Consider the following 24,073-nt stretch of genomic DNA (forward strand, 5'->3'; position numbering starts at 1 on the left):
TTTGTGTTCTTTTGTATGTAGACTAGCTTTTCCCTAAACCATGCAATTGAACTACATCATAACAGAGCAAAACCAAATCTTGTCATTAACAGTGACTCCAGAGTCATTTAATAATATAATTTACAAAAACATCAGATAGAACAATTTAAAAGCAAAAATTTCTTTCAGTTCATTAGGGTTCTCCCACCCCAGGGAGAGAAATTACTTTTTAAAAATCCATTCAAGGGTCGGGGTGAGGGGAGCTATTTGAATTAGAGCTGGATGAGTCAGATTTTAAAAAATACCACCCAGACCTTTTATTTAATATTAAGTAATTTAATCAAGATACACAGGACTGCACTTGAACCTTATTCACATTGATGTTTTGTCCAGACACCTGCTGATGGGAAATGGTACCAAATCACGTCTCTTCTTTGTTCTGAGAACGCCTTGTTGACATGGCTCCAGCAGAGGCAGGGTCAGGCTGGGAACTAAAGCTCTTCCTATTTTATTGCCATAATTATCCACATTGCACTGTCACTTCCTTACTGGAAACTTCATTTCAACCAATGTGTCAGTCATTATTTAACAGCTCATAATATTCCTGCTCCGCAGAATAGCACAGCAGTTGGTACCAAGTCAAGCCCCAGTCTCTGACAGTGTGATAGACTGCCTCCACAGCATGGCTTCTCCAATGCTGGGACAACGTGCTGAGTGGCCTGGTTCGTGGTGACTGACCTGGAAGGGAAGGAACAAAGGATGTTTGAACTTCAGAACACAGAAATCCACGGAAAGCCTGTTGAACCTTGATGACATAAGGCCTCTTAAATATGAAACCTATAATCTTCCCTACCTAAGCTGCATTATCCAATGCTGTAGACCCATACAGAATCAGTATCTATCATTTCTGCTTGTGACCCAAGAGGTGTTTGGTGAGGATAAAGATGGGGGCACCTCTCTCAGTGTGACTGTGCTTTCTGCAGCTGCTGCTGTGGGGCGCCTGTTGAGAAGAAAACTTTCTGAGACCTGCTGGGTAGAGTGGGGTAAGGGCTGGGACTGCAGCTGTACCTTTAGGCACCGACCATGCAACCATCCACCTTTCACTTGTGTACTGGTTCATATGTGCGAAATAAATCATGCCAACACGATCAGCTGTTCTGTAAAACTGAGGCTGTATATAAGCAACGAGTCCAGCTTCCTACCTCTGTGGGATCTGGGCTTTTTCCATCTTCCATTAAAACACATTGCTGCATCACTTTATGGGAGCGGCAAAGGGTGAACTGATGATGTTCATGCTAGTTCTGCCACCAGTTTCTGGCTTTCTTGTGATCCTTCCTCTGATCCCGGATATGTGCCAGATTTGACATCATTTTCTAATGTAGTAAAACTTGATAGAACTACTGATGCAGCAGAGTTTGGGTAAGGAGCACTTTCAAGGTGATTAAAAATGTGCAATAAAGATTCACATTAAGCATTAGACAAGAACTGATTTCATAAATGCCTTGAGGCCTGTCTCATGACCTTTAGCATTCTGTTAGTACTGGTTATTTACATAAAAAAAGAGCCAGCATGTCAAATTTCAGTTGAATTTAGTTTAATAAAAACCGATTTCCAGACAGGCTGACTGTGGTTCCAGGTAAGGTAGAATAGATTCATTGCTCCTTATTCCTCCCACAAAGTGTAACTAAAATTCCCAAATATATTTATAAGATGAAGATAAGACTCTGAAGGATAGAAAAAACAAGCTGGACTGACTAGGGACCTTGGGAGTTGAGGAACAACACAGGTGTGAGTTGCCTGGGTTTTCTTTTTGCCGCCTCAATATCCTAGGATGGATGCTGAAGAATCCAGCAGGCCAGAAATACCAATGGCCATAGACCATAAAAGCCCCATGAAAAGCCTGTTATCTCTAGCCAAAGGGCAGGGAAAGGGTCAGCCTAGAAAGAACCCAAGCACCTCAAAAACAAAATCCCCCCTCCTGTCAGCAGAGGCGTAGGGGAAGCCAGGGCTTCTGGACTACCACCCCCACCTGGCAATAACCAGGTGATGCACCCCTTCTTCTACCAGCACATTGTCAGTGGAGGCCTGCTAAAATAAATAAAATTCAGAGATTCATAATATATGTTCAAATGTATGCCAAATGTTTAGGATATAATAAAAAAAATCACTTGTCAAACCAAGAACCAGGGAGATTTTGACTTGAGTGAGAGAAGACACCTGACAGATGCCAACACTGAAACAACACAGATACTGAAATTATCCAAGAAGGATTTTAAGCTACCATCGTAAAAATACTTCAATTAGCAGTTACTTGAAGAAAAAAAAATTCCTGGCAAAGAAATATAATACAAAAATGAAAGAGGAACCAAATGGAAAATTTAGAACTGTAAAATACAATAACCAAAATTTTAAAAGCTCACTGGATGGGCCAAATTGCAGAATACAGATGACAGTAAAGAATTAGTGAGTCTGAAAATATAACTATAGAAATTACCCAATCTGAACAAAAGAGAGAAAGTAGAGTGAAAAAAGATGAATAGGGCATCAGGGACCTGTGGTACTACAATAAATGATCTAGTGTTCATTTTTTTAAAATCAGAGTTCCAGAAAGAGGGGATAGCGATCGAGGCTGAAAAAGTACTTGAATAAATACGGCTAAAAATTTCCCACATTCGGCAAAAGACCTACAGATTCAAGAGGTTGGGTGAACCCCAACAAAACCCCAAAGAAATCTACACCAAGATACAGCATAATCAAATTTCGGGAAAGTAAAGACAAAGAAAAAATCTTGAAAGCAACTAGAGAGAAATGATGCACTACTTATGGAAACAATGATTTGAATGTCAGTGGATTTCATATCTGAAACCATGGAGGCCAGAAGGAAGTGGCATGACATTTTTCAAGAGCTGAAAGAAAATAACTGTCAACTCAGACTTCTATATTCCATGATAATATCCTTCAGGAATGAATGTGAAATAAAGACATTCTCAGATGAAGGAAACTAAGAGAATTTATTGCCAATAGAACTGCTGTAAAAGAACTGCTAAAGGAAGTTTTTCCAGCAGAAAAGAAAGGATAAAAGAAGGAAACTTGAAACATCATGAAGAATGAACAGAAAGGATAAAATAGAAGTAAATTTAATAGACTATTCTCTTGAGTTTAAAAAATTATGTTTGACAGTTGAGGCAAAAATTATAACATTGTATGATGTAGTTCTCAATATACAGAGAGAAAATATTATAAGAGAATTATAAAGGGCACAGGATAATGGAACCTAAATGGACATAAAGTTTCTACACTTCACTTGAGGTGGTAGTAAAATGTTGAGACCAGTAGGTTGTGATTAGTTACATACGTGTAACCTAAGGAAGCCACTTTTTTGTGCAGCAAAGAAAACCATAAACAAAACGAAAAGACAGCCAACAGAATGGGAGAAAATATTTGCTAATGATGCAACCAACAAGGGATTAATTTCCAAAATATACAAACAGCTCATACAGCTCAATATCAAAAACAAAAACCCAATCAAAAAAGGGGCTGAAGATCTAAATGGACATTTCTCCAAAGAAGACATACAGTGGCCAACAGGCACATGAAAAAATGTTCAACATTGCTAATTATTAGAGAAATGCAAATCAAAACTACAATGAGGTATCACCTCACTCTGGTCAGAATGGCCATCATCAAAAAGTCTACAAATAATAAATGCTGGAGAGGGTGTGGAGGAAAAGGAACCCTCCTACCCTGTTGGTAGGAATGTAAATTGGTACAGTCACTACGTGGAACAGTAGGGAGGTTCCTTAAAAAACTAAAAATAGAACTACCATATGACCCAGCAATTCCACTACTGGGCATATACCCAGAGAAAACCATAATTCAAAAAGACACATGCACCCCAATGTTCATTGTAGCACTATTTACAATAGCCAGGACATGGAAGCAACCTAAATGTCCATCGACAGAGGAATGCATAAATAAGATGTGGTACATATATACAATGGAATATTACTCAGCCATAAAAAGAAATGAAATTTGAGCTATTTGTAGTGAGGTGGATGGACCTAGAGTCTGTACAGAGTGAAGTAAATCAGAAAGAGAAAAACAAAATACTGTATGCTAACACGTATATATGGAATCTAAAAAGAAAAAAAAATGGTTCTGAAGAACACAGGGGCAGGACAGGAATAAAGACACAGACGTAGAGAATGGACTTGAGGACATGGGGAGGGGGAAGGGTAAGCTGGGATGAAGTGAGAGAGTGGCATGGACTTATATTTACTACCAAATGTAAAATAGCTACTGGGAAGCAGTCGCATAGCACAGGGAGATCAGCTGGGTGCTTTGTGGCCACTTAGAGGGGTGGGATAGGGAGGGTGGGAGGGAGACGCAAGAGGGAGGAGATATGGGGATATATGTATATATATATATATAGCTGATTCACTTTGTTATAAAGCAGAAACTAACACACCATTGTAAAGCGATTATACTCCAATAAAGATGTTTAAAAAAATCTACGTAAACCAACATCTAACCTCATTATTTATGGTGAAAGACTGAATACTTCCCCCTTAAGATCAGGAAGAACACAAAGGTGTCTGCACTTACCATTCTTATTCAACATAGTGCTAGAAGTTCTAGCCAATGAAATAAGGCAAGAAAAAGAAAAGCCATATTGATTGGAAAGAAAGAAAGAAAACAGTCCTTATTTGTGTTTATATGATTATGTACATAGAAAATCCCAAGGAATACAAAACAAACTCCTAGAACTGATAAGTGAATTCAGCAGATTTGCAGGTACAAGATCAATATTTAAAAATCAACTTTATATATACTAGAAATGAATATCTTAAAACCAAATTTTAAAACTCATGCTATTTATGATCGCTCAAATTAAATACTTAGGTGTAAATCTAACAAAACAATAAAGGACCCGTATGCCAAAAACTACAAAACACCAATAAAAGAAATCAAACAATCTAAATCAATAGAGAGATATAACTATGTTCATGGATTGGAAGACTCAAGTAAAGATGTCATTTTTTCCCCAAATTGATTTATAGTTTTAACAATATTCCTACCAAATTCTATCAATGCCTTTTATACATACAGAGAAGCTTATTCTAAAATTTATATGGAAAGGCAAAAAAACTAGAATAGCTAAAACCTTTCTGGAAAAGAATAGAGTAGGAATAGTCACTCTATTCAATATTAAGCTACATCTAACGACATTAATCACAACAGTGTGATACTGGTGAGGGACAGGCAGTTCTTAGACATGACATCAAATGCACAATCTACAAAAGAAAAAATGATAAATCGGATTTCATCAAAATTTTAAAACTTCTGCTCTGCCAAAGATCTTGTTAGGATGAAAAGACAAGATACAGTCTGAGAGAAAATATCTACAACCACATATCTGACAAAGGGCTTTTATCTAGAATATACCAATCACTCTCAAAATTCAAGAGTAAAAACCAATCCAGTTAGTAAATGGGCAAAACACCTGAACCAACATTTCACCAAAGAGGAGATATGGATGGCAAATAAGCACACAAAAAGATGTTCAACATCACTAGCCACTAGGAAAATGCAAATGAGTACAATAACATACCACTTCATACCTATTAGGACAGCTAAGATACAACATAGCAACAATACCAAGTGCTGGCGAGGCTGCACAGAAATTTCTCTCTCATACATTGCTGGTGGGAATGTAAAATGGTACAGCCACCCTGAAAAACAGTTTGGTAGTTTCTTATAAAACTAAACATAATATACCACACAAACCAGCAATTCCACTCCTGGGCATTTATCTCAGAGAAATGAAATTTTACGTCCACACAAAAACGTATACCCAAATATGCACTGCAGCTTTATTTGTAATAGTCCAAAACTGGAAACAATCCGAATGCCCTTCAAATGGGTTAATGGTTAAACAAACTGTGGTACTTCCATACCATGGAAAACTACTCAGCAATGAAAAGGAATGAATTATTGATACATGCAACAACCTGGATGGATATCCAGAGAATTACGCTCAATGAAAACAGACAATCTCAAAAGGTCATATATTGTATGATTCCATTTGTATAACAATCTTGAAATAACACAATTACAGAGATGGGGTACAGATTGGTGTTTGCCAGGGAAAGGGGTGGGATGAGGTAGGGTATGCGACTATAAAGGGATAGCACAAGAGTTTCTTTTTGCTGATGGAACAGTTCTGTATCTCGATTGTGGTGATGTTTACGTATATGTGATAAAATCACACAGATCTATGCACACACATACACACAAAATGAGTGCACGTAAAAACTGTTAAAAACTGAATAAGGCCTGTAGATTGTACCAATGTCAATTTCATGGTGTTGATATTGATCTATGTGTAAGATGTGTAACATGTTACCTTTGGGAGAAGCTGGGTGAAGGGTACACTGGACCTCTTTGTACTATTTTTGCAACCTCCCATGAGTCTATAGTTATTTCAAAATAAAATGTTTTCCTCTGTCACTCTTTCTTTGTACAATGCATTCAGCTCTCCATTTGGGTCATTTTAAAGACTGAGAACACTTGGCAGTAACTCAGGATGGCTTTCTGTCAAAAACTAACCAAGTGCTAAATGTTGCCTGATCATATCCCATGTCCTGACAGATGTTTATGGAGATACTATCAGCCCAACCTGTGGACCCATAAGCACTCTTTAAGTCCTTTTATTAAAAACCTTCTTTAAAAAATTTTTAAAAATCTACTTGAAAAGCTGCTTTTTGTAAGTCCAAATTTTCTTTTTATCAAATCACCCAGCAGTACAAGGTGGGACGAAAGGAGAAACAGGTGCCCTCAAAGATCTACTACTGCCTCTGGGGTATTTGAAGAACAATTCTGAAGTCCTGCTAAGCCAGGCTGGGCCCAGGCAGCAACCCCACAAGGCCCTTTCTTCACATCAGAAATGGATTCCTGTTCTTCTGGTTTGGTCTCAGTTCCTGAATGTCACTGCACCAGGGCAGGGATGCTCAAATACCTTCCAGTTCTCACTTCACCTCCAAGTAGACCCTACAAAAACTATCAGTTAATTTCCTCCCATTTTAATTACTTTTGGTTGTGTTTAAAACACTAACATGTCCATGAATTCTTAGTGTGATGATCCCCCAAATTCTTAAGCTCCTTAGATATAGGATTAAGAATTTAATTAACTCCAGACCCCACTCTTCTTAATACTATGGGGCCTGATTCATTTGGAGCAATGAAGTATTCAAGTTTGCATGCATAGTTTAAAAGTGAACGCTCAGGTTATCATCCAGCTACAGTTACCAAGTAGCCAGCTTTGCCCTTTTACAACTGCTAGATGTTTAACAATGTAGAAGTAAATTTTAAGCTACTAAACTTCTTGGTTAAAATTGTTTCCGCTTGTCCAGCGTCTGGGGAGAATGTTTACTACTGCCTGAACCACCTGAAATGGTGTAGACCCTTCTGGTCATTCTGAAGTCAAAACCATTTCAAGACCTATCCTGTATGATAATAGAGAATAGATAATTTTAAAAACTGTCTTGGTGCAATTAATTTCCAGAATTACAGAGATTTCTGTATATTGTTTTGTGAAGCATGTATAAAAGGCTTTTTTTTAATATGTGGCATTGAAGTGTGAAGTCATTCCTTAATGGCTTAATTAATACTCAAATTAATTCACTTGTACTTTTAAAAAATGGATTGTTTACTTAAAGATTCAAAGTCATACTCCCATGAGTTGGGTGTATTTTATCTCCTTTGCTACAGTTCCCCTGAGTACTTAAATGACCAGCCGGGCCCTAACTGCAGCTGGTTGACCTAGTAATAGCCTCATTGCCATCAAAGGGAAACGTCATTCCAGGCTGTGATTCCTGCAGTTGGCTTGGCTGAGGCTCTCCAGGCGGAATAACCCAGGAAGACACACTCTTAGCATTTTAATCAAACTTTTTTCAACGTTTGAAGCTGGGATGGGGGACGAGGAAGAATCAACTTCCTGCCGGCTTTCAAGGTTGAGAACAGAAGATTCGGCCAAATGAACTTGCCTCTTTCAGTGGCCTTCCTGGCCCGTTTCAAGTCAGATACCGATCCCTGGGCGTCCCCCGTGGCTGTGCGAACCGGCATGGGCACCTCCCTCCCCTCCTTGAATTGCACTTGTAGATTTCTACTAGACCCTCTTTCCTTCCAGTTTTCTTGGTTTCGCCTGTCCCTGCGCACACACTTGTGCCAGGTGAGGTGCCCCAGGTTCTCCACCAGAAGCCACTTCACAGATGCTAAAAGTTGGTGCAGGGACCTGGCATCTTGGCTGCGGGAGCTGAGGTTTCCGGGTATTCAGTGGGTCCCGTTATCATGGGGGAATTACTTTCCAGCCTATTGTAACAGCCTTCCTCTCGGACCCGCTGCAGAACAAATGGGCCGAGGACAGGCATTAGCCTCCTTTTCAAGGGCGACGTGTTTTGTGTGTGTGTGGGGGGTCATCTCCCAATATCCTACTCTGGAACAGTCCCCTTGTGAGTGATGTTACCATCTAAATTTATGTTAACCTTGGTTAAGCTTTCTTCACCTTCCTGTTTTCACCTCAAATTAGTGAAATGCAGTGCCAAGGAAAACGGAAATAACTGACAAAGTTTGTGACAATAGAGCCATTAAGTTGTCTTTTTTTTTTTTTAAGGGCGCTGCCTAGGGATAATGTTAAAATAATACTTGAAATACCAGAAATGTCAAAGTGCAAGCGTTCCCTCCCTGTGACTCTAAAGCAAAATGGAACAGGAAACATGGAGTTTGCTAATACAACCACACCCCCCAAATAGCCTAGAAATGTACTTGAAGCAGCATACATGTTATAAATCGTTTCCAGACTTTCAATCTGAAAAATGAAGTAGCAGTGGCAGGGGGCACCAGTATCTTTGCATTAGTCAATACTAGTTTCAGTCCTATTTAATACATGAAACAACTCTCCCTTTAGGTGAAAACAGAGACTGAGTTTAAAAGAAAAATAAGGAACTTCCCTGGCCGTCCAGTGGTTAAGACTTCGCCTTCCAATGCAGGGCGTGTGGGTTCGATCCCTGGTCCGGGAGCTAAGATCCCACGTGCCTTGCCGCCCAAAAACGAAAACATAAAACAGAAGCAATATTGTCACAAATTTAAAGACTTTAAAAATGGTCCACATTCAAAGAAATCTTTAAAAAAAAAACCCACTAACAAACAAAACTCTTGCCTGGGGAGTAAAGGGGGAAACTAGGGGAGAAGCCACTTGCCTGACCCTGGGCAGCCCATGTCTAGAGCTGAGCTGCATCTCCATCCCTCCCTGCCTCCAGTGGGAGAAGAGGACTCACTTCTCTGCTCCGGAATTCAGAATAAAACCTCATTCCATGGGACTCATTAGTCAAGACCCAGAGTCAGCCAGTGCAAAAACGGAATGGCCATTACATTTCCCCAATAGAAGAGAATAAAATAATAACACGTTTCCAATTTTATCATACCCACGCCCAGCTAAAACTTTCCTAAATTTTTGAGCTCACTTCAGAACAAAAGGAATGTGCTCCAAACCAGTGTTAATAAAACTTGGAAAGACGTGAGTTTGGCTAGTTGACTTTTGTTTTTTCCTTTCATTGAGCTGCTCCAAGATACAATTTTAATTGGTGTACCTACTTGCTTTTGTGAGTAAAGTCGTTCCCAACTCAAATAAAGGAACGGAGTCAGTATTTTATAATATATATTTGACCGCCCACTTGTAGATGTTTGCCAACTACCAAGTGGGGTTGGCAGAGGTTAGTGAGGGCACAGGGTTGGGAAGCTTGGACCTACCATTCAGGCAGCCCTTTGGCCTCTACAGGGGGCCAAATGGAGTGGGGGGCACTAGGGCCACTCCCGATCAGCTTCAGGATTCACAGGTTAGGATGGCTAGTCAGGTTACAGAGTTTGTGTGTCACCCCAAGTCTAGCCCATCACTTCTGGTTCTCTCTCCCTGCGGAGCGAGGCACTGTGTCTGTGCCACCCTTTCCTAGCACTGTGCACAGTCTGGCAGGGATGAAATGGCCCCATGGCCAACAGCAGGTTCACGTTCTCACAGGACACTGGCGAGCCGTACACCAGTCTTCTCCTGGGCCTGTAGGATTGCCAGAGATTGCCATACTTAGGAGCAGGACATGGCTTTTTCCTGAGCTCAGAATGATTTCTCCTTCTCTTTGACTGCTGAGAAATAAAAATAAATCTAAAAGGCATTCGATAATGCTGGGAGTTTTGTTGGTCTTCGGTAGGGCTGTGTGTTTATTTTTAGCCAACCATCTCCTTTTTGTAAAATAGTCTCCTTGGCAATTCCCAGCTGGGGGGGATGGGGTGGGGGAGGGGAGTGCACAGAAAGGCAACAAAGTTTAACTTTTTTGTTGTTTGCAGAACCTGAAAAATGTATTGTTTTCCCTTCTCACATCCCTGTTAGCAATATCCTTTATTTAACAGGAAGAGACAGCATCTATTTTATTGCTTCTAAAATCTGTATATTTAACATACGCCAGCTCTAGGCTGTTTGAAAGGAAGTCCTATTTTTAAAACATTATCTTGGTTTTAGTATTTTTGGCTTACTGTTCCCATAAGCTCTCCGAGGCAGTAATGAGTCCTTTTTGGTAATGTCTGGTCTCAGTCATGGGGAAAGTGACCCTCAAAGCCCTGGGACATTTTTTCCTTGATGTTCACTTGATCTGTATGTATGTCAGGACTGCTTCAGCCAGCCTCCCAGTTGTGCTGTTCCTAACTTTCCCCAGTTCATCATCTTTACAAAAGAACTCAGAGTCTCGAGTCCCCACCCGCTCCCCATAGCTTACAAACGCTTCTGTAATGTTCGACTTCAGCCTTTCAGTTAGGCTGCTGTTTCCAGCCTGCTGGTTACTGTGACCAAACCATCTTAATCACACAAGATTAATCTGTCCAAGCTGGCCCTCTAAGCGTTTGGATTTCAGGCCAGATTTGAGGCTTCTTGCTGGCAGGGCCCAGAGACTGCCCCGCATTCTCACAACTCTCCCTGTGCCTTCGGGGCTCCTTCTAACACCTCTGCCTGAAGGTAACACTTAAAAGAAAGGGCTTCCATTCCACGAGTGTAAAACACAAGAGCTATTTGTAATGAGGTGGATAGACCTAGAGTCTGTCATACAGAGTGAAGTAAGTCAGAAAGAGAAAGACAAATACCGTATGCTAACACATATATATGGAATTTAAGAAAAAAAAATGTCATGAAGAACCTAGGGGTAAGACAGGAATAAAGACACAGACCTACGAGAATGGACTTGAGGACACGGGGAGGGGGAAGGGTGAGCTGTGACAAAGCGAGAGAGAGGCATGGACATATATACACTACCAAACGTAAGGTAGATAGCTAGTGGGAAGCAGCCGCATAGCACAGGGAGATCAGCTGGGTGCTTTGTGACCGCCTGGAGGGGTGGGATAGGGAGGATGGGAGGGAGGGAGATGCAAGAGGGAAGAGATATGGGGATATATGTATATGTATAACTGATTCACTTTGTTACAAAGCAGAAACTAACACACCATTGTAAAGCAATTATACTCTAATAAAGATGTAAAAAAAATAATGATGACAAAAAAAAAAGAAAAAAGAAGAACACAAGTCTACCTCAGTGGCTATTTTTAGAATGTGACTCTATAGCCAAGCCCCCTGCTGCATCCATTTCAGGGGAGGAGAAATTTGCTCACTGCGGTCATCATTGAAGTCAAACGTGGTGGTCGTCTTCCACCACCCCTTAACCCCCCAGATTTCAAAACATTCACTGCCAGCTGCCGTTCCAATGTCTTGTCAGCATCCAGTGGACTGATGGGCTCTGGCTTGGCGCCTGTGGGCTGGGGCAGAGCTGAAGGCTTTCCATTCCCATGCAGACATCACTGAGCTCAGCAACTTTGCTCCGACTGAAACTGCTTCCTGTTCAACTCCCCAGTAGTTCTCCACTTCCCTGTGTTCTTGAACTTGGGCCAGAGCTGTTTCTTAGTCCCTACTGTTCTTATTTTATACTGCACCTGAGCAGAAATGGTTCTTTCAATAGAGCAAGTTCCTCAGGTTCCATTACGAAGTGAGAGGATGAGGGGCCAGGCTTTTTTTCAGTTTCAGTCTTTTCTGTACTGTTTGGACTGAGGAATTTTAAGCCAGCTGCTTATAAATGTTTTTTAAAAGCATCACTCCCAATTATTTATATTACATTAATATTCATGGGAAACAAATCCCTGCCCAGACTAAAAAAGCCTCTTTGAAAATCCTCTGAATCCTGCCTCAACAACTGTAAATGGGCACTTCTGCCCTCCACCCGCCCCCAATAAAGAGGGCTCTCAGGACTAGAGAGAAAATGTATAGAGTTCAACCTCATTTAAAATCAGCCTCAGTTCCCCACTGATAGTGTCCCGAAATAGCTGAAGTTCAAGTCACTAGGTACAATCCCCTGCAGCAGTAGTAGGAGAAGTTCAGCTTAATAAGAAGCTTGCTACAATCTGATGTCCTGTGTAAGTGTCGTTTTATAAAGGGATGATCACTTTGATTTCAAGATGTGTCCAGTCCTTCAAAAGAACCACAGAAGTGACACTTTGCAAACCCAGGTGCGTCGAAGAAGGACTAAGGAATGAATTTCATCTTGGCATCTGGTTATCACAGCCTGAGGTGGGAGGCATTTATTCACCGCCTGAGATGAACTGTAGGGTCAGAGAGGGCCAGGGCGCTGGGAGAAAGGGTTTTCCACCTATCACACTAGCCATGCTGAAAAAATAAATAGATAAAATGCTTGTTGTTGAAAGTCTAGGAAGCAGACACTCCAAGAAACAGCTGGTGGGGGCAGATGTTGGTGCAACGTTGAACAACTTAACCTCTCAAAATGTAAAAAAGCCTGTATACCTTTTGCTCTATACCATCACCCTACTACAGAAATTTTTCTTACAGCTGTACTTACATGTATGCAAAAGATGCTATTAAAAATGCAGCAATGAAATGTTGGGACTAGGAACTGGTTAAATATGTTACAATACATTCCTACAATGAAATACTAGACAGTCACTGAAAAGAAGATATAGGAACTTTTTGTCTTTTTAGGTTTCATTAGTTTTATCTCTGTAACCTTTAAATCATACCTCACAAATTAGCTTTTGTCACAAGTGGATTTAGAGAAAGCAGAGGACTCGAGTTCACTATTTTCTGAAACACTGACACAGAAAAGGAAAGGAAAGAATTACTTAGAAAAGATTCTTCACAAAAGACCCTCAGAAAAATCCCTAAACAAAAGTGAAATACTTAATCATTAAGTTTAATGCTAATCGGTAAAGGATTTTAAATCAATTCGCTGGCATTAAGTTTCTTGTTTAAGCCCACAAATCTTTCTCTAAACATTACTGACCCTTTGCCAAAGGATAAATGGATGAACTGAGCAGTACCTTATGACACAGCTAGCTGTGGGAACATTCTATAAAAAATGGAAAATAATTTTGTAAGAACATGACGGCAACAATCAGCAGCCAATATTCTCAGAGTTTCCAATTACCAAAAGCATATACAATTTTAGTCTAGAAAAGTAAGTCAATTTTATAAAATTAAGCTTTTTAGATTGAAAAGCATGCCGCTTTAGGGAATTCCCCGGTGGTCCAGTGGTTAGGACTCTGCGCTTCCACTGCAGGGGGCCCAGGTTCGATCCTCGGTGGGGGAACTAAGATTCCGCAAGCCGTACAGCCAAAAAAAAAAAAAAAAAAAAAGCATCCCACTTTAACTGGCACAAAGATACTGAAAAATAGTCCCTAAAATTCTCACTAAATTTATAGAACGAAAAATATGCCCTTAGTTATTAAATGTAGTCAGTATTGGGACTTCTCAAAAACAGGTGATAGGGCTTCCCTGGTGGCACAGTGTTTGGGAGTCCGCCTGCCAATGTAGGGGACATGGGTTCGAGCCCTGGTCTGGGAAGATCCCACATGCCGAGGAGCAACGAAGCCCGTGCACCACAACTACTGAGCCTGGGTTCTCGAGCCCACGAGCCACAACTACTGAAGCCCGCGGGCCTAGAGCCTGTGCTCTGCAACAAGAGAAGCCACCGCAACAAGAAGCCCGTGCACCTAACGAAGAGTAGACCCCCGCTCGCCGCAACTAGAGAAAGCCCGCGCGCAGCAACAAAGACCCAACTTAGCCAAAAATAAATAAATTTATTTATTTACTTATTAAAAAAAAACCAGGTGATATACGTGCCCTCAGCTGCTGGCCAGGGACTGGTAGATGGGTGGCTGAGAGCGGTGAACGTGCCCCATGGCCATGTTCTCTCCATAGCACAACTTCAAGTACTTATCCAAGATAGTGATTACCTCATCATTTAGAATCTGGGACTTGCGAATTCGAATTCTCTCCACCATCTTCCTCAAAGGCACGGTTTTCATAACATCATCTTTGCCATCATGTTTCTGGACTTTAAGTAGATGACAGCAGAAATCCAGTACAACAAAGTGCCCCTCCCTGTCACCCAAGAATTGTGGGAATGTGAATTGGTGCAGCCACTATGGAAGATGGGATGGAAGCGCCTCAAAAAGTTAAACATAGAGCCATCATATGATCTAGCAATTCCACTGCTGGGTATTTACCCAACGGAAATGAAAACACTAACTCAAAAAGATACCTGTACCCCCATGGTCACTGCAGCATTATTTACAATAGCCAAGATATGGAAATGCCCTATGTGTTCATCAGTGGATGAATGGATAAAGCAAATGTGGTATATACGTGTACAAGGGACTATTATTCAGCCATAAAAAAAGAATGAAATATCACCACTTGTGACAACATGGATGGACCTTGAGGACATTATGCTAAGTGAAATAAGTCAGAAAGAGAAAGACAAATACTGTATGCTGTCACTTATATGTGGAATCTAGCCCTCCGCCTCCCACCCCAAAACCCATGAACTTGCAGATGCAAAGAACAGACTGGTAGTTGCCAGAGGCACTGGGTGAAGGGGTCAAAAGGTATAAAATCCCAGGTATAAAATAAATACGTCAGGGATATGTAATATACAGCATGGTGACTACAGTTAATAATGCTGTGTGTGTGTGTGTATTATTATTATTTTTTTGGCCGTGCCACACGGCTTGTGGGATCTCAGTTCCTCAACCAGGGATCAAACCCGGGCCCTCAGCAGTGAGAGCACGGAGTCCTAACCACTAGACCGCCAGGGAATTCCCATATATTTTAAAGTTATTAAGAAAGGGGATCTTAAAATTTCTCATCATAAGGAAAACAACTACGTAACTTTGTGTGGTGATGGATAGTAACTAGACTAACTGTGGCAATCTACTGCAATATATACAAAGAGTGAACCATTACGTTGTACACCTGAAAGTAATATAATGTTATGTCAGATCTCAATTTTTAAATTTTAAGGAATTAAAAAGATTTAAGTACCAAAAGCCTACATACTTCTGTTTGAATTTGCATAAAGTATTTCTAGACATATATCACAAGAAACGTAGTGGTTACTTCTATGAAGTGAGCCTGGCAGGTATTTTATATCCTCCTAAACTATTGAACTCTTTTTTCGCCATGTGCTTATATTATTCCTAAAAATTTTTTAACACTAGTTTCAAAATAGAGAGCACCTGATTTTAATCCTCTGGCTGTGTTATCCTTAGCAATTACCCAACCTCTCTGAGCTTGTTTCACCATCCATACAATGGGGATACTACGTACCTCATAAAGCTAAGATGAGGACTAACTCAGACAACATGCACTAAGCTAGTAACACAGTACACAAAATAGGCACTCGATAAATGTCACACACACCCCCACTTAGTGCCAAGAAAACTCGTAAATCCTCTTAATTCAACCTCATCTTCTTACTGGTAGAACACTAAAGCCAAAATGGTTTAGGGACTTGCCAAGGTCAATCATGCAGTAACCAGGAAAGCCAGGCTCTGATGCCTGGGTTCCTGTACCCTAATATAAAACCTGATTTCATATGAGCCAAGGAATGACTCTGCTACTACTCTATGGCCACACCTCAGTTCGCAGGACCAGCCTCCTCCCCTGCTTCACTCACCACATTTGATGAGCTGTGATTTTTCCTAAACACTAAATCCACCATCAACTGAGGGGGTCCTGCCTGGGAAGGCAGCCCCAAGGGGGAGCTCCAAGAATGTCTTGGTCAAAGGCAGCACTAGCCTCACAAGGGGGCAATAATAATTTGGATGTGGATGTGTTTTTAAAAATTGCTCGCACCTTACTGCATCCCTGCCACACACACACACACACACACACACACACACACACACACACGCCCCATCCTAACTTCTAGCCCTCTGGCTCGAACACAGTACCTACATTAATTTACAATTAGGAATTTTTTTAACATCTTTATTGGAGTATAACTGCTTTACAATGGTGTGTTAGTTTCTGCTTTATAACAAAGTGAAGCAACTATACATATACATACATCCCCATATCTCCTCCCTCTTGCGTCTCCCTCCCACCCTCCCTATTCCACCCCTCTAGGTGGTCACAAAGCACCGGGCTGATCTCCCTGTGCTATGCGGCTGCTTCCCACTAGCTATCTATTTTACATTTGGTAGTGTATATATGGCCATGCCACTCTCTCACTTCGTCCCAGCTTACCCTTCCCCCTCCCCGTGTTCTCAAGTCCATTCTCTACGTCTGTGTCTTTATTCCTGTCCTTACCCTAGGTTCTTCAGAACCTTTTTTTTTTTTAAGATTCCATATATTATGTGTTAGCATATGGTATTTGTTTTTCTCTTTCTGACTTACTTCACTCTGTATGACAGACTCTAGGTCCATCCACCTCACGACAAATAACTCAATTTCGTTTCTTTTTATGGCTGAGTAATATTCCATTGTATATATGTGCCACATCTTCTTTATCCATTCATCCGATGCTGGGCACTTAGGTTGTTCCCATCTCCGGGCTATTGTAAATAGAGCTGCAATGAACATTTTGGTACAAGACTCTTTTTGAATTATGGTTTTCTCAGGGTATATGCCCAGTAGGGGGATTGCCGGGTCATATGGTAGTGCTATTTTTAGTTTTTTAAGGAACCTCCATACAGTTCTCCATAGTGGCTGTATCAATTTACATTCCCACCAACAGTGCGAGAGGGTTCCCTTTTCTCCACACCCTCTCCAGCATTTATTGTTTCTAGATTTTTTGATGATGGCCATTCTGACTGGTGTGAGGTGATACCTCAGTGTAGTTTTGATTTGCATTTCTCTAATGATGATGTTGAGCATTCTTTCATGTGTTTTTTGGCAATCTGTATATCTTCTTTGGAGAAATGTCTATTTAGGTCTTCTGCCCATTTTTGGATTGGGTTGTTTGTTTTTTGATATTGAGCTGCATAAGCTGCTTGTAAATTTTGAAGATTAATCCTTTGTCAGTTGCTTCATTTGCAAATATTTTCTCCCATTCTGAGGGTTGTCTTTTCGTCTTATTTATGGTTTCTTTGCTGTGCAAAAGCTTTGAAGTTTCATTAAGTCCCATTTGTTTATTTTCGTTTTTATTTCCATTTCTCTAGGAGGTGGGTCATAAAGGATCTTGCTGTGATTTATGTCCTAGAGTGTTCTGCCTATGTTTTCCTCCAAGAGTTTGATAGTGTCTGGCCTTACATTTAGGTCTTTAATCCATTGGGAGTTTATTTCTGTGCATGGTGTTAGGGAGTGTTCTAGCTTCATTCTTTTACTACAATTAGGGATTTCAACAAATTTTGTTGAATGAGAAATTCTAGGTAGGAACAATGTTTAACAAAGCCTATTCTTTAGCAGTACAGACTACTGTTTAAGCAAGAGATTTCCCTTTCAGTGATTTTTATACATAAGCCATTTGGCTTTACTAAAATCGAATGACTTTCAAAATGCTTTGTTAGGGATTTGGTGATGGCTGCTCATTTCTTTTTGTTTGGATGCTTTCCTTAGAAAGAACACTTTCTGATTGTTGGGGTTTCGGTTACGCACTTACCTCCCTTCCTAATTTCAATCAGAGGGTCCATCTATCTTGTGAAGAACAAAGACCAAGATGTCTTAAATGCCTAATGAAATGAAATCTTGGGTCCTACCAAGGGCAGAGGTCAAACGGATACCTGCTGAAAAGGATAGGACAGCACATGAGTCTGTTCAGAATGGTAGTGGATAGTGTACCATGATGGATTAGAGATAAGGAGATACAGACAACGAAGCATTTGAAGGAATGTGAGAGGGTGATAAATGGAGCCGTGAATAATTTAAGACGTTTCCATATTAACACCCTACAGCTGCTTGGTATTTCACAGCTCCAAGTTCTTTCACATAAATGACTATGGCAGACAGTTCGCTGCTCATCAACTTTAGTCTGCATCCTCATCCTGTTCCAGTGGCAAGGGCTCAGCCCAGGGGATGAAGCATGACGGGTCCAGGTAGGTGGCTCTCAACTTTGGCTGCACTGGGGGATTATACAGTAATTATATAACTGGATCCCACCCCAGACCAATTAAATCAGAATCTCTGAGGATGGAGTATTTTTAATATTGACATAAGAAAAAAAAAGCTCCTCAGGTGACTGTAATGTTCAGCCAGGGCCGAGAACGCACTGGTCTAAGCCAATCATGACAACCCCCTTCCCTTTCACCAATTACTGGGCTAGGGCAGAACACGTGACCCAGTTCTAGCTGGTGAGACATAAAAGGAAGTCGACTGGGGTAGGGGTTTCTGGGGATGGCTTTATAACCAGATTGGAGGAAAGAGAGATACATGAGGGAAAACGCTACCCCTTAGTAACCACCTTCCTTCCTTTCTTCATTTTCACAACCCTGTGTGGTTGGGTGAGGAAGTGATGCTTCTTGTTGAGGCTACCATCTTGTGACAGTGGGAAGATAAGTTGGTGAACGAAAGCCAAGAAGATGGAAAGGGCCTGGGGTCCTCGGTGACTTGGTTTGGTGCTGCGGTCCCCACCCAGCCCTGAAAAAAGCGCACTGACTCCCTCCCTGCCAAATCCTGGCTGTCAGGTCTGGAGCATCCAGAAGTCGCTCAGGTTAATTCACGTGCAGTCCCTCTTCACTGCTGAGCCAAGGGTGCCCCAAGGGTGCTCAGGTGCCCCGAGCGAAGGACAGCCATGAGGAGGACGGCTATAGAGTCAGGGGCTCTCCCGTGTAGGTGCTGTTGGCAGCGCTCAGAGATATTTTATTGGTTTGTTCAGTGTTTGTTAGTAATAAAGCTAAGTGTGGTTCTCACCCTAGAGTAGCCACTATGCCTGGCTGCAGTGCCAAAAGGGTGCCAGGGGACGGTAAAGGGGGGGGGCAGGTGAGGGTGTGTTATAATGGAGAGATTCTGAGCTCTGGGGTCTAACACTCAGCTCAGCAGCCCAGCAGCCCAGGTGTGACTTTGGGCAAGGTACCTGACTTCTCTGAATCTCTGATTTCTCATCTGTAAAACTGATAATATGTCATGATGAAAGAAATGTTCACATATGGAGGTATGGGGAAGCCATTCTGGCTTATACATGATTTAACCCAAATGTGATGCTAACTAAAACAGCTTGTTTGTGGCCTAATCAAACGTACACGGTACTTCTACTTTAATTATTAAAGAAAAGGGCGCATTGACCAGAAGTAAAGAATGTCTGTGTTAAAAATAAAGATTAAATGCCTTCCTTCCTGGGATGCTCATGCTGGTACTCCTTCAATGATAAGACTCCCTTCCCAGGTGCTGAGGACATACTGGCTCGCGGTGTATGTGCTGATCTGTTTTGTTTTGTTTTGTTTGTCTGTTTGTTTTTGGAAACCTTGAAGGAACGGATCCCTGAGTTGCTTAGTGTTCTTTGTTCTGACAAGATGTAAAACTGGTCTGAAAACCAAGCTTCTCTGGAGCAGTTCCTCAGAGTTATCTGACTGTCTTCCGGTCTTCGGGGCTATAGTCTTCAGTTTGGCTCAAATGAAACTCTTTCCTATTCTTATTATAGATTGTTTATTGCTTATTTTCATCGACAGTCACAGTAATGATATATCCACAATGCCTAATTCAACACATCGCACCTGAGGATCCATCCCCTTCCCATTCCTAGAGTGGAGTGTGACAGACTTTTGGAAACTCATCAGTTGGTTGGTAACATTACCTTTCTCGGAACCAGCATTTTGATAAATCCACTAGTTGGTGGTGACATGGTAAGTGGCCGATAATTCCAGCAGAAATGTGGGAGGAAGAGCTCAGTCACCAGAGTATGAAAGAGCCTAAAGCTTGTTCCCAGATGTCCCTGCAGCCCTGCAAAGGAAGCCCCATTGGCTCTTCCAAACAGCAGCACTGATGTCTGGCCCCATAGTCACTGTCACGTGCACAGACTCTAACCTCCTAGAGGATGAAGACTGTGTCCTCTAACCCTCCTCTCTATTCACTTTCTTACCTCACCCCAGTCAGTGCCAAATGTTAGTAAAAATGAAAAAAAAAAGAGTCAGAGTTTCTGGGAGATTGTCAATTCTTAAAACCATAAAATGCTGCAGCCATTTGTCCTCGAGAGGTGTTCCCTCAGACCGGTGAAGGAGGATTGGAGACCCATTATGTTACATCTGTAAATACAGGATTAGCAGATGAAAGGATGTTTTTGTTAAAATGTGACAAGTCACCCTGTTCCTTTTACCTTCACTCTGGAAATCAGGAAAGAACACAGACTTCCTAAGCAATTACAGAAACTAAGAAAACGACTTGATCACTAGGAGGAAAATCAGCTTCCGAAATCAGTCTGAAACCCTGGCTCTATTCACAACAACAAAATCCATCTTCATTAACGTCTTCGACTATTGTCCTCAGGGCTTCATCCCAGAGGAATACTGAATTACACTATAAACTAATGAATGGAAACTTAAGTCATTTCCGCCCACCCGGCACTGCTTTTCCTCCTCTGGACTGCACAGTGCAGAAGGCTGCACTCTTCCAGCTCACACAAAGTTTGGGAAATCGCATTCCCATGCCACTAACTAGACTCCTGAGGTCAACATCACGTAGAACAAACTTCCCTCATCCCAATGAACAGGCCATAGACCGACCCAGACACTGAACACATTTTGAGATCATTTAAGCCCCATTTTGGCATCTTAGGATACCTTAGGATATATGCTTTACAGAGAAAGAAAAAAATGGGAGGGGGGCAGAAAGGGAATGTCTTTTCACAAAGCTCCTTCAGCAGTCACAGCCAAAGCTGCTACTGCCGATCCAAGGTTCCATCTCTCAAGTGGATCGGGCAGAGTGAGGGAAGCCCAGCCCTGAGGTTCTGTCTGCACTAGAGGAAGCAGACCAGGCAGCTTTTGTGACCTGATGTGAACGGAATATGGTCAAATATCCTGGGAGCGCCAGCCATTGGGGGCGGAGGTGGGAGGTGGGGGGAGCCACCCCTCGAGCCAGGGGAAAGCAAAGTCCATTCCACGCCAGTATACCAGAGCCTGAGGCACACACATGTGCAAAAGCTGTTGCAAGAGAGGCCTATGACTGTATGTTTGGTAAATCTGAAAGAACGCCTCGGAGTCTGCACACGTCAGAGAGGCAGAGGCAGAGAAATATGAAACAGATTAGGGGTAGGTAGGATAAGAGTCAATAACTTTCCCCCAAATTTTTGCTTTTGGTTTTCCCTGTGCCTGCAAACACTGCTGCAAAAGGTTTCCGCACAGTACCTAGTGGCATCAAGATAAAGTCATAATCATGGACCTCATATGGTCCCCGAAATCCTGTACTTTTCATGTCAATTCCCAGTCTCAAGTTTCATTGTGACTTTCAAACCTTCTCTACTCTGCTCAGACCCGTGATATCCCTCTTCCCTCTCCTTCCCCCATTCCTCATTCTCCACAGACGATCCTACCTTTTACTTCATAGGGGAAACTGGTAGTGTGGAGACCTGCGTTCCGCCTTAGCCATAATTAACCTCTCGCTTCTCTGGGTCTTCCTCTGAGAAGGCAGGGGGCTATGCTAGAGATCCCAATGACTCTCCCAAATGCTCCCAGCTGGACTTCCCCTACCGCTCGGATCTATTTTCATCGGGTGAGATCGATCTGAGACGGCATCCCTCCCCTCCCCCTGAAGGCTGATCCAAGTTCCCCAAGACCCTTTCCTGACCCTACCCTGCCGGGGGCCACCTTACCCGGATCCGTCCCGGGCGCGCGGGAGCGGGGCTACGTGGCGCCTTCGGCCCCCGTCTCCGGCGGCGTCTCCTCGTCCTCGGACGGCTCGGCGTTGCCGTCTTCCCAGCTGCGAGGGTAAGCCAGCAGGCGCATGGCTGGGGCGCATGCGGCCTCCACCTGGCGCACCTGCTCTCGGCTCAGGCGCTCGCGCCAGGCGTGCACGGCCTCGCGGGCATCGCGCGCCGACAGGTGGAAGGGCCGGTCCGCGCCGTAGGCCGCGCCGCGCGTCATGTTGAGCGCGAAGGCGTCGAGCGCGGCGAGCGCGCGCAGCCCGGCGAAGCGCTGCAGGCGGCGCAGCTGGGCGCGCGGCTGCCGCACCAGGTCCTCGTAGCGCAGCCTCAGGTAGCGGCGCCGTAGCCAGGCTGGCGCGCCGCGCGCGAACAGCAGGTCGCGCAACCAGGCTTCGCAGATCACCTCGAGCGCGCCGGTCAGGAAGAAGTCGGCGCGCGGGGCGGCAGGTAGTGCGCGGGACGGGCCCCCGGGTCGAGCGCCCATGCCGTGCGCCAGCAGCACGCGGTGGAAGCGGTCGCCCCTCTGGCGGGTGCGCAGCACTTGGATGCTCTCGCGCAGCAGCCCCTGCCGAGACTTGAGGCGCGAGTTGTGCACGGCCCGCGGGTCGCGGAAAAGCTGCACCACCTTCAGGTTGAGGCCGGGGTCGCGCAGCAGGGGCACCAGCACGCCCAGGTCGAGGAGGCGCACGTCCTTGATGACCACCACCGGATACTTGCGGCACTCGGCCTCTAGGGCGCGGAGAGCCACGGGTGGGCAGCTGCGCTCGCAGGCGGCGTCCTCGACGAGGCCGACCTCGGCGCGGGCCCGGGGCGCGCCGGGGCACAGCGGCGGCGAGCAGATGACCTTGTTGGTCCGCCAGCGAAAGAGGGCGGCCGTGGTGAGATTGGCCGCGTCTGGGGCGCGCGCGGCGGAATCCCCCGGCGGCGCGTACAGGTGCAGCACCGAGAAGTCGCAGCGGAAGAGCGAGCGCAGCATGTCGCGCAGCGCGCCCTGCAGGCTCTCGGCGTCTCCCGGATACAGCGCCTGCCACAGATGCCACATGGGCTCATACAAGTAGAAAACGTCCGGGTGCTGGTTAAAGAGCTCGCCCAGGAACGACGAGCCCGTGCGCCAGGTGGCGTGCACATAGATGTGTTGCTTTTCGCGAGACGCCGCCTCCCCGACGGCGCCGTTGAGGTTGCCCCGGGACCTGGGGTACCGGCCCGCGTCCTCCTCCGTGGCGGGCCGCTCCTCGGCGCCCTGCTCGCGCTCGCCCGCCGCCGCCGCCTCCAGGCTCCACACTCCCAGGCTGCGCTGCAGGCCCGGGCAGTGCCCAGCGCCCTTGTCCCCGTCGCGGCCGCCGTCCAGGACAGAGGGGACGAGCAGCAGCACCAGCGTGTACAGCACCAACAGCAGCGCGAACTTGCAGTACTCTCGGCGGCGCCGCCGCCGCCGGCCCTTCATCGTTCACTGAACCCCTCCAGAGCGGGTGGGGCGCCCTTCCTCTCCCTTTCCTCGGAAATCCCGTCCCGAGTGCGCTCCTCCGGCCTCTTGGAGCCCCTCTGCGCCGGGAGGAGCGGAGTCACTAGGGCTGTGCATCCACAAGGGAAACTCTGGAGGCGGTGGTGCTAGTGGCGAATCCCCTGCCCTCTCCAGGCTCCGCGCTGGAGAGCCGCCTATTGGCCGGCTAGGCAGCGGCCCGCCCCGCCTTCCACCCCGCAGCTTCTCCCCGCCTCTCTACCCGCTGGGGTTCGTCCAGGGCTCTGCCTGATCTGGGAGGGGTTGCCGCGGGGCGGGGGACGCCGGCTGGGGCGCACGGAGCCAGACCGCACCTTTCCCCAACCCCTCCGTGATGAAGTCAAGTCTTCATGAATTGAGTGCAGGCAAGGGAGGGGCTCGTGTGTACAGAATGTACCCAGTGACAGAACGTGGACCCCACCCGGAG

The 24,073-nt window shown here is 44.3% G+C and overlaps 2 protein-coding genes across 2 annotated transcripts in view; one reads left to right on the top strand and one right to left on the bottom strand.

Annotated features, from left to right (window-relative positions):
* Positions 1-6,313, top strand: part of SLC9A7 (solute carrier family 9 member A7) — a 156,078-nt gene extending 149,765 nt beyond the window's left edge. Inside the window, exon 18 of the mRNA XM_067722816.1 lies at positions 595-6,313. The gene's annotated coding sequence lies outside the window, so the exon portion shown is untranslated. The remainder of the gene's footprint in view (positions 1-594) is intronic.
* CHST7 (carbohydrate sulfotransferase 7) lies at positions 80-23,873 on the bottom strand. The gene is made up of 2 exons (XM_067722822.1): positions 22,098-23,873; positions 80-717 (listed from the first exon to the last, which is right to left on the bottom strand). The coding sequence occupies exon 1, from the start codon at positions 23,590-23,592 to the stop codon at positions 22,129-22,131; it is 1,464 nt and encodes a 487-aa protein (XP_067578923.1). The 5' UTR covers positions 23,593-23,873; the 3' UTR covers positions 80-717; positions 22,098-22,128.
* Positions 23,874-24,073: the final 200 nt, after the last annotated feature.

This window comes from Pseudorca crassidens, chromosome X (genome assembly GCF_039906515.1).
Source record: "Pseudorca crassidens isolate mPseCra1 chromosome X, mPseCra1.hap1, whole genome shotgun sequence".
In the NCBI taxonomy this organism is placed as follows: Eukaryota; Metazoa; Chordata; class Mammalia; order Artiodactyla; family Delphinidae; genus Pseudorca; species Pseudorca crassidens.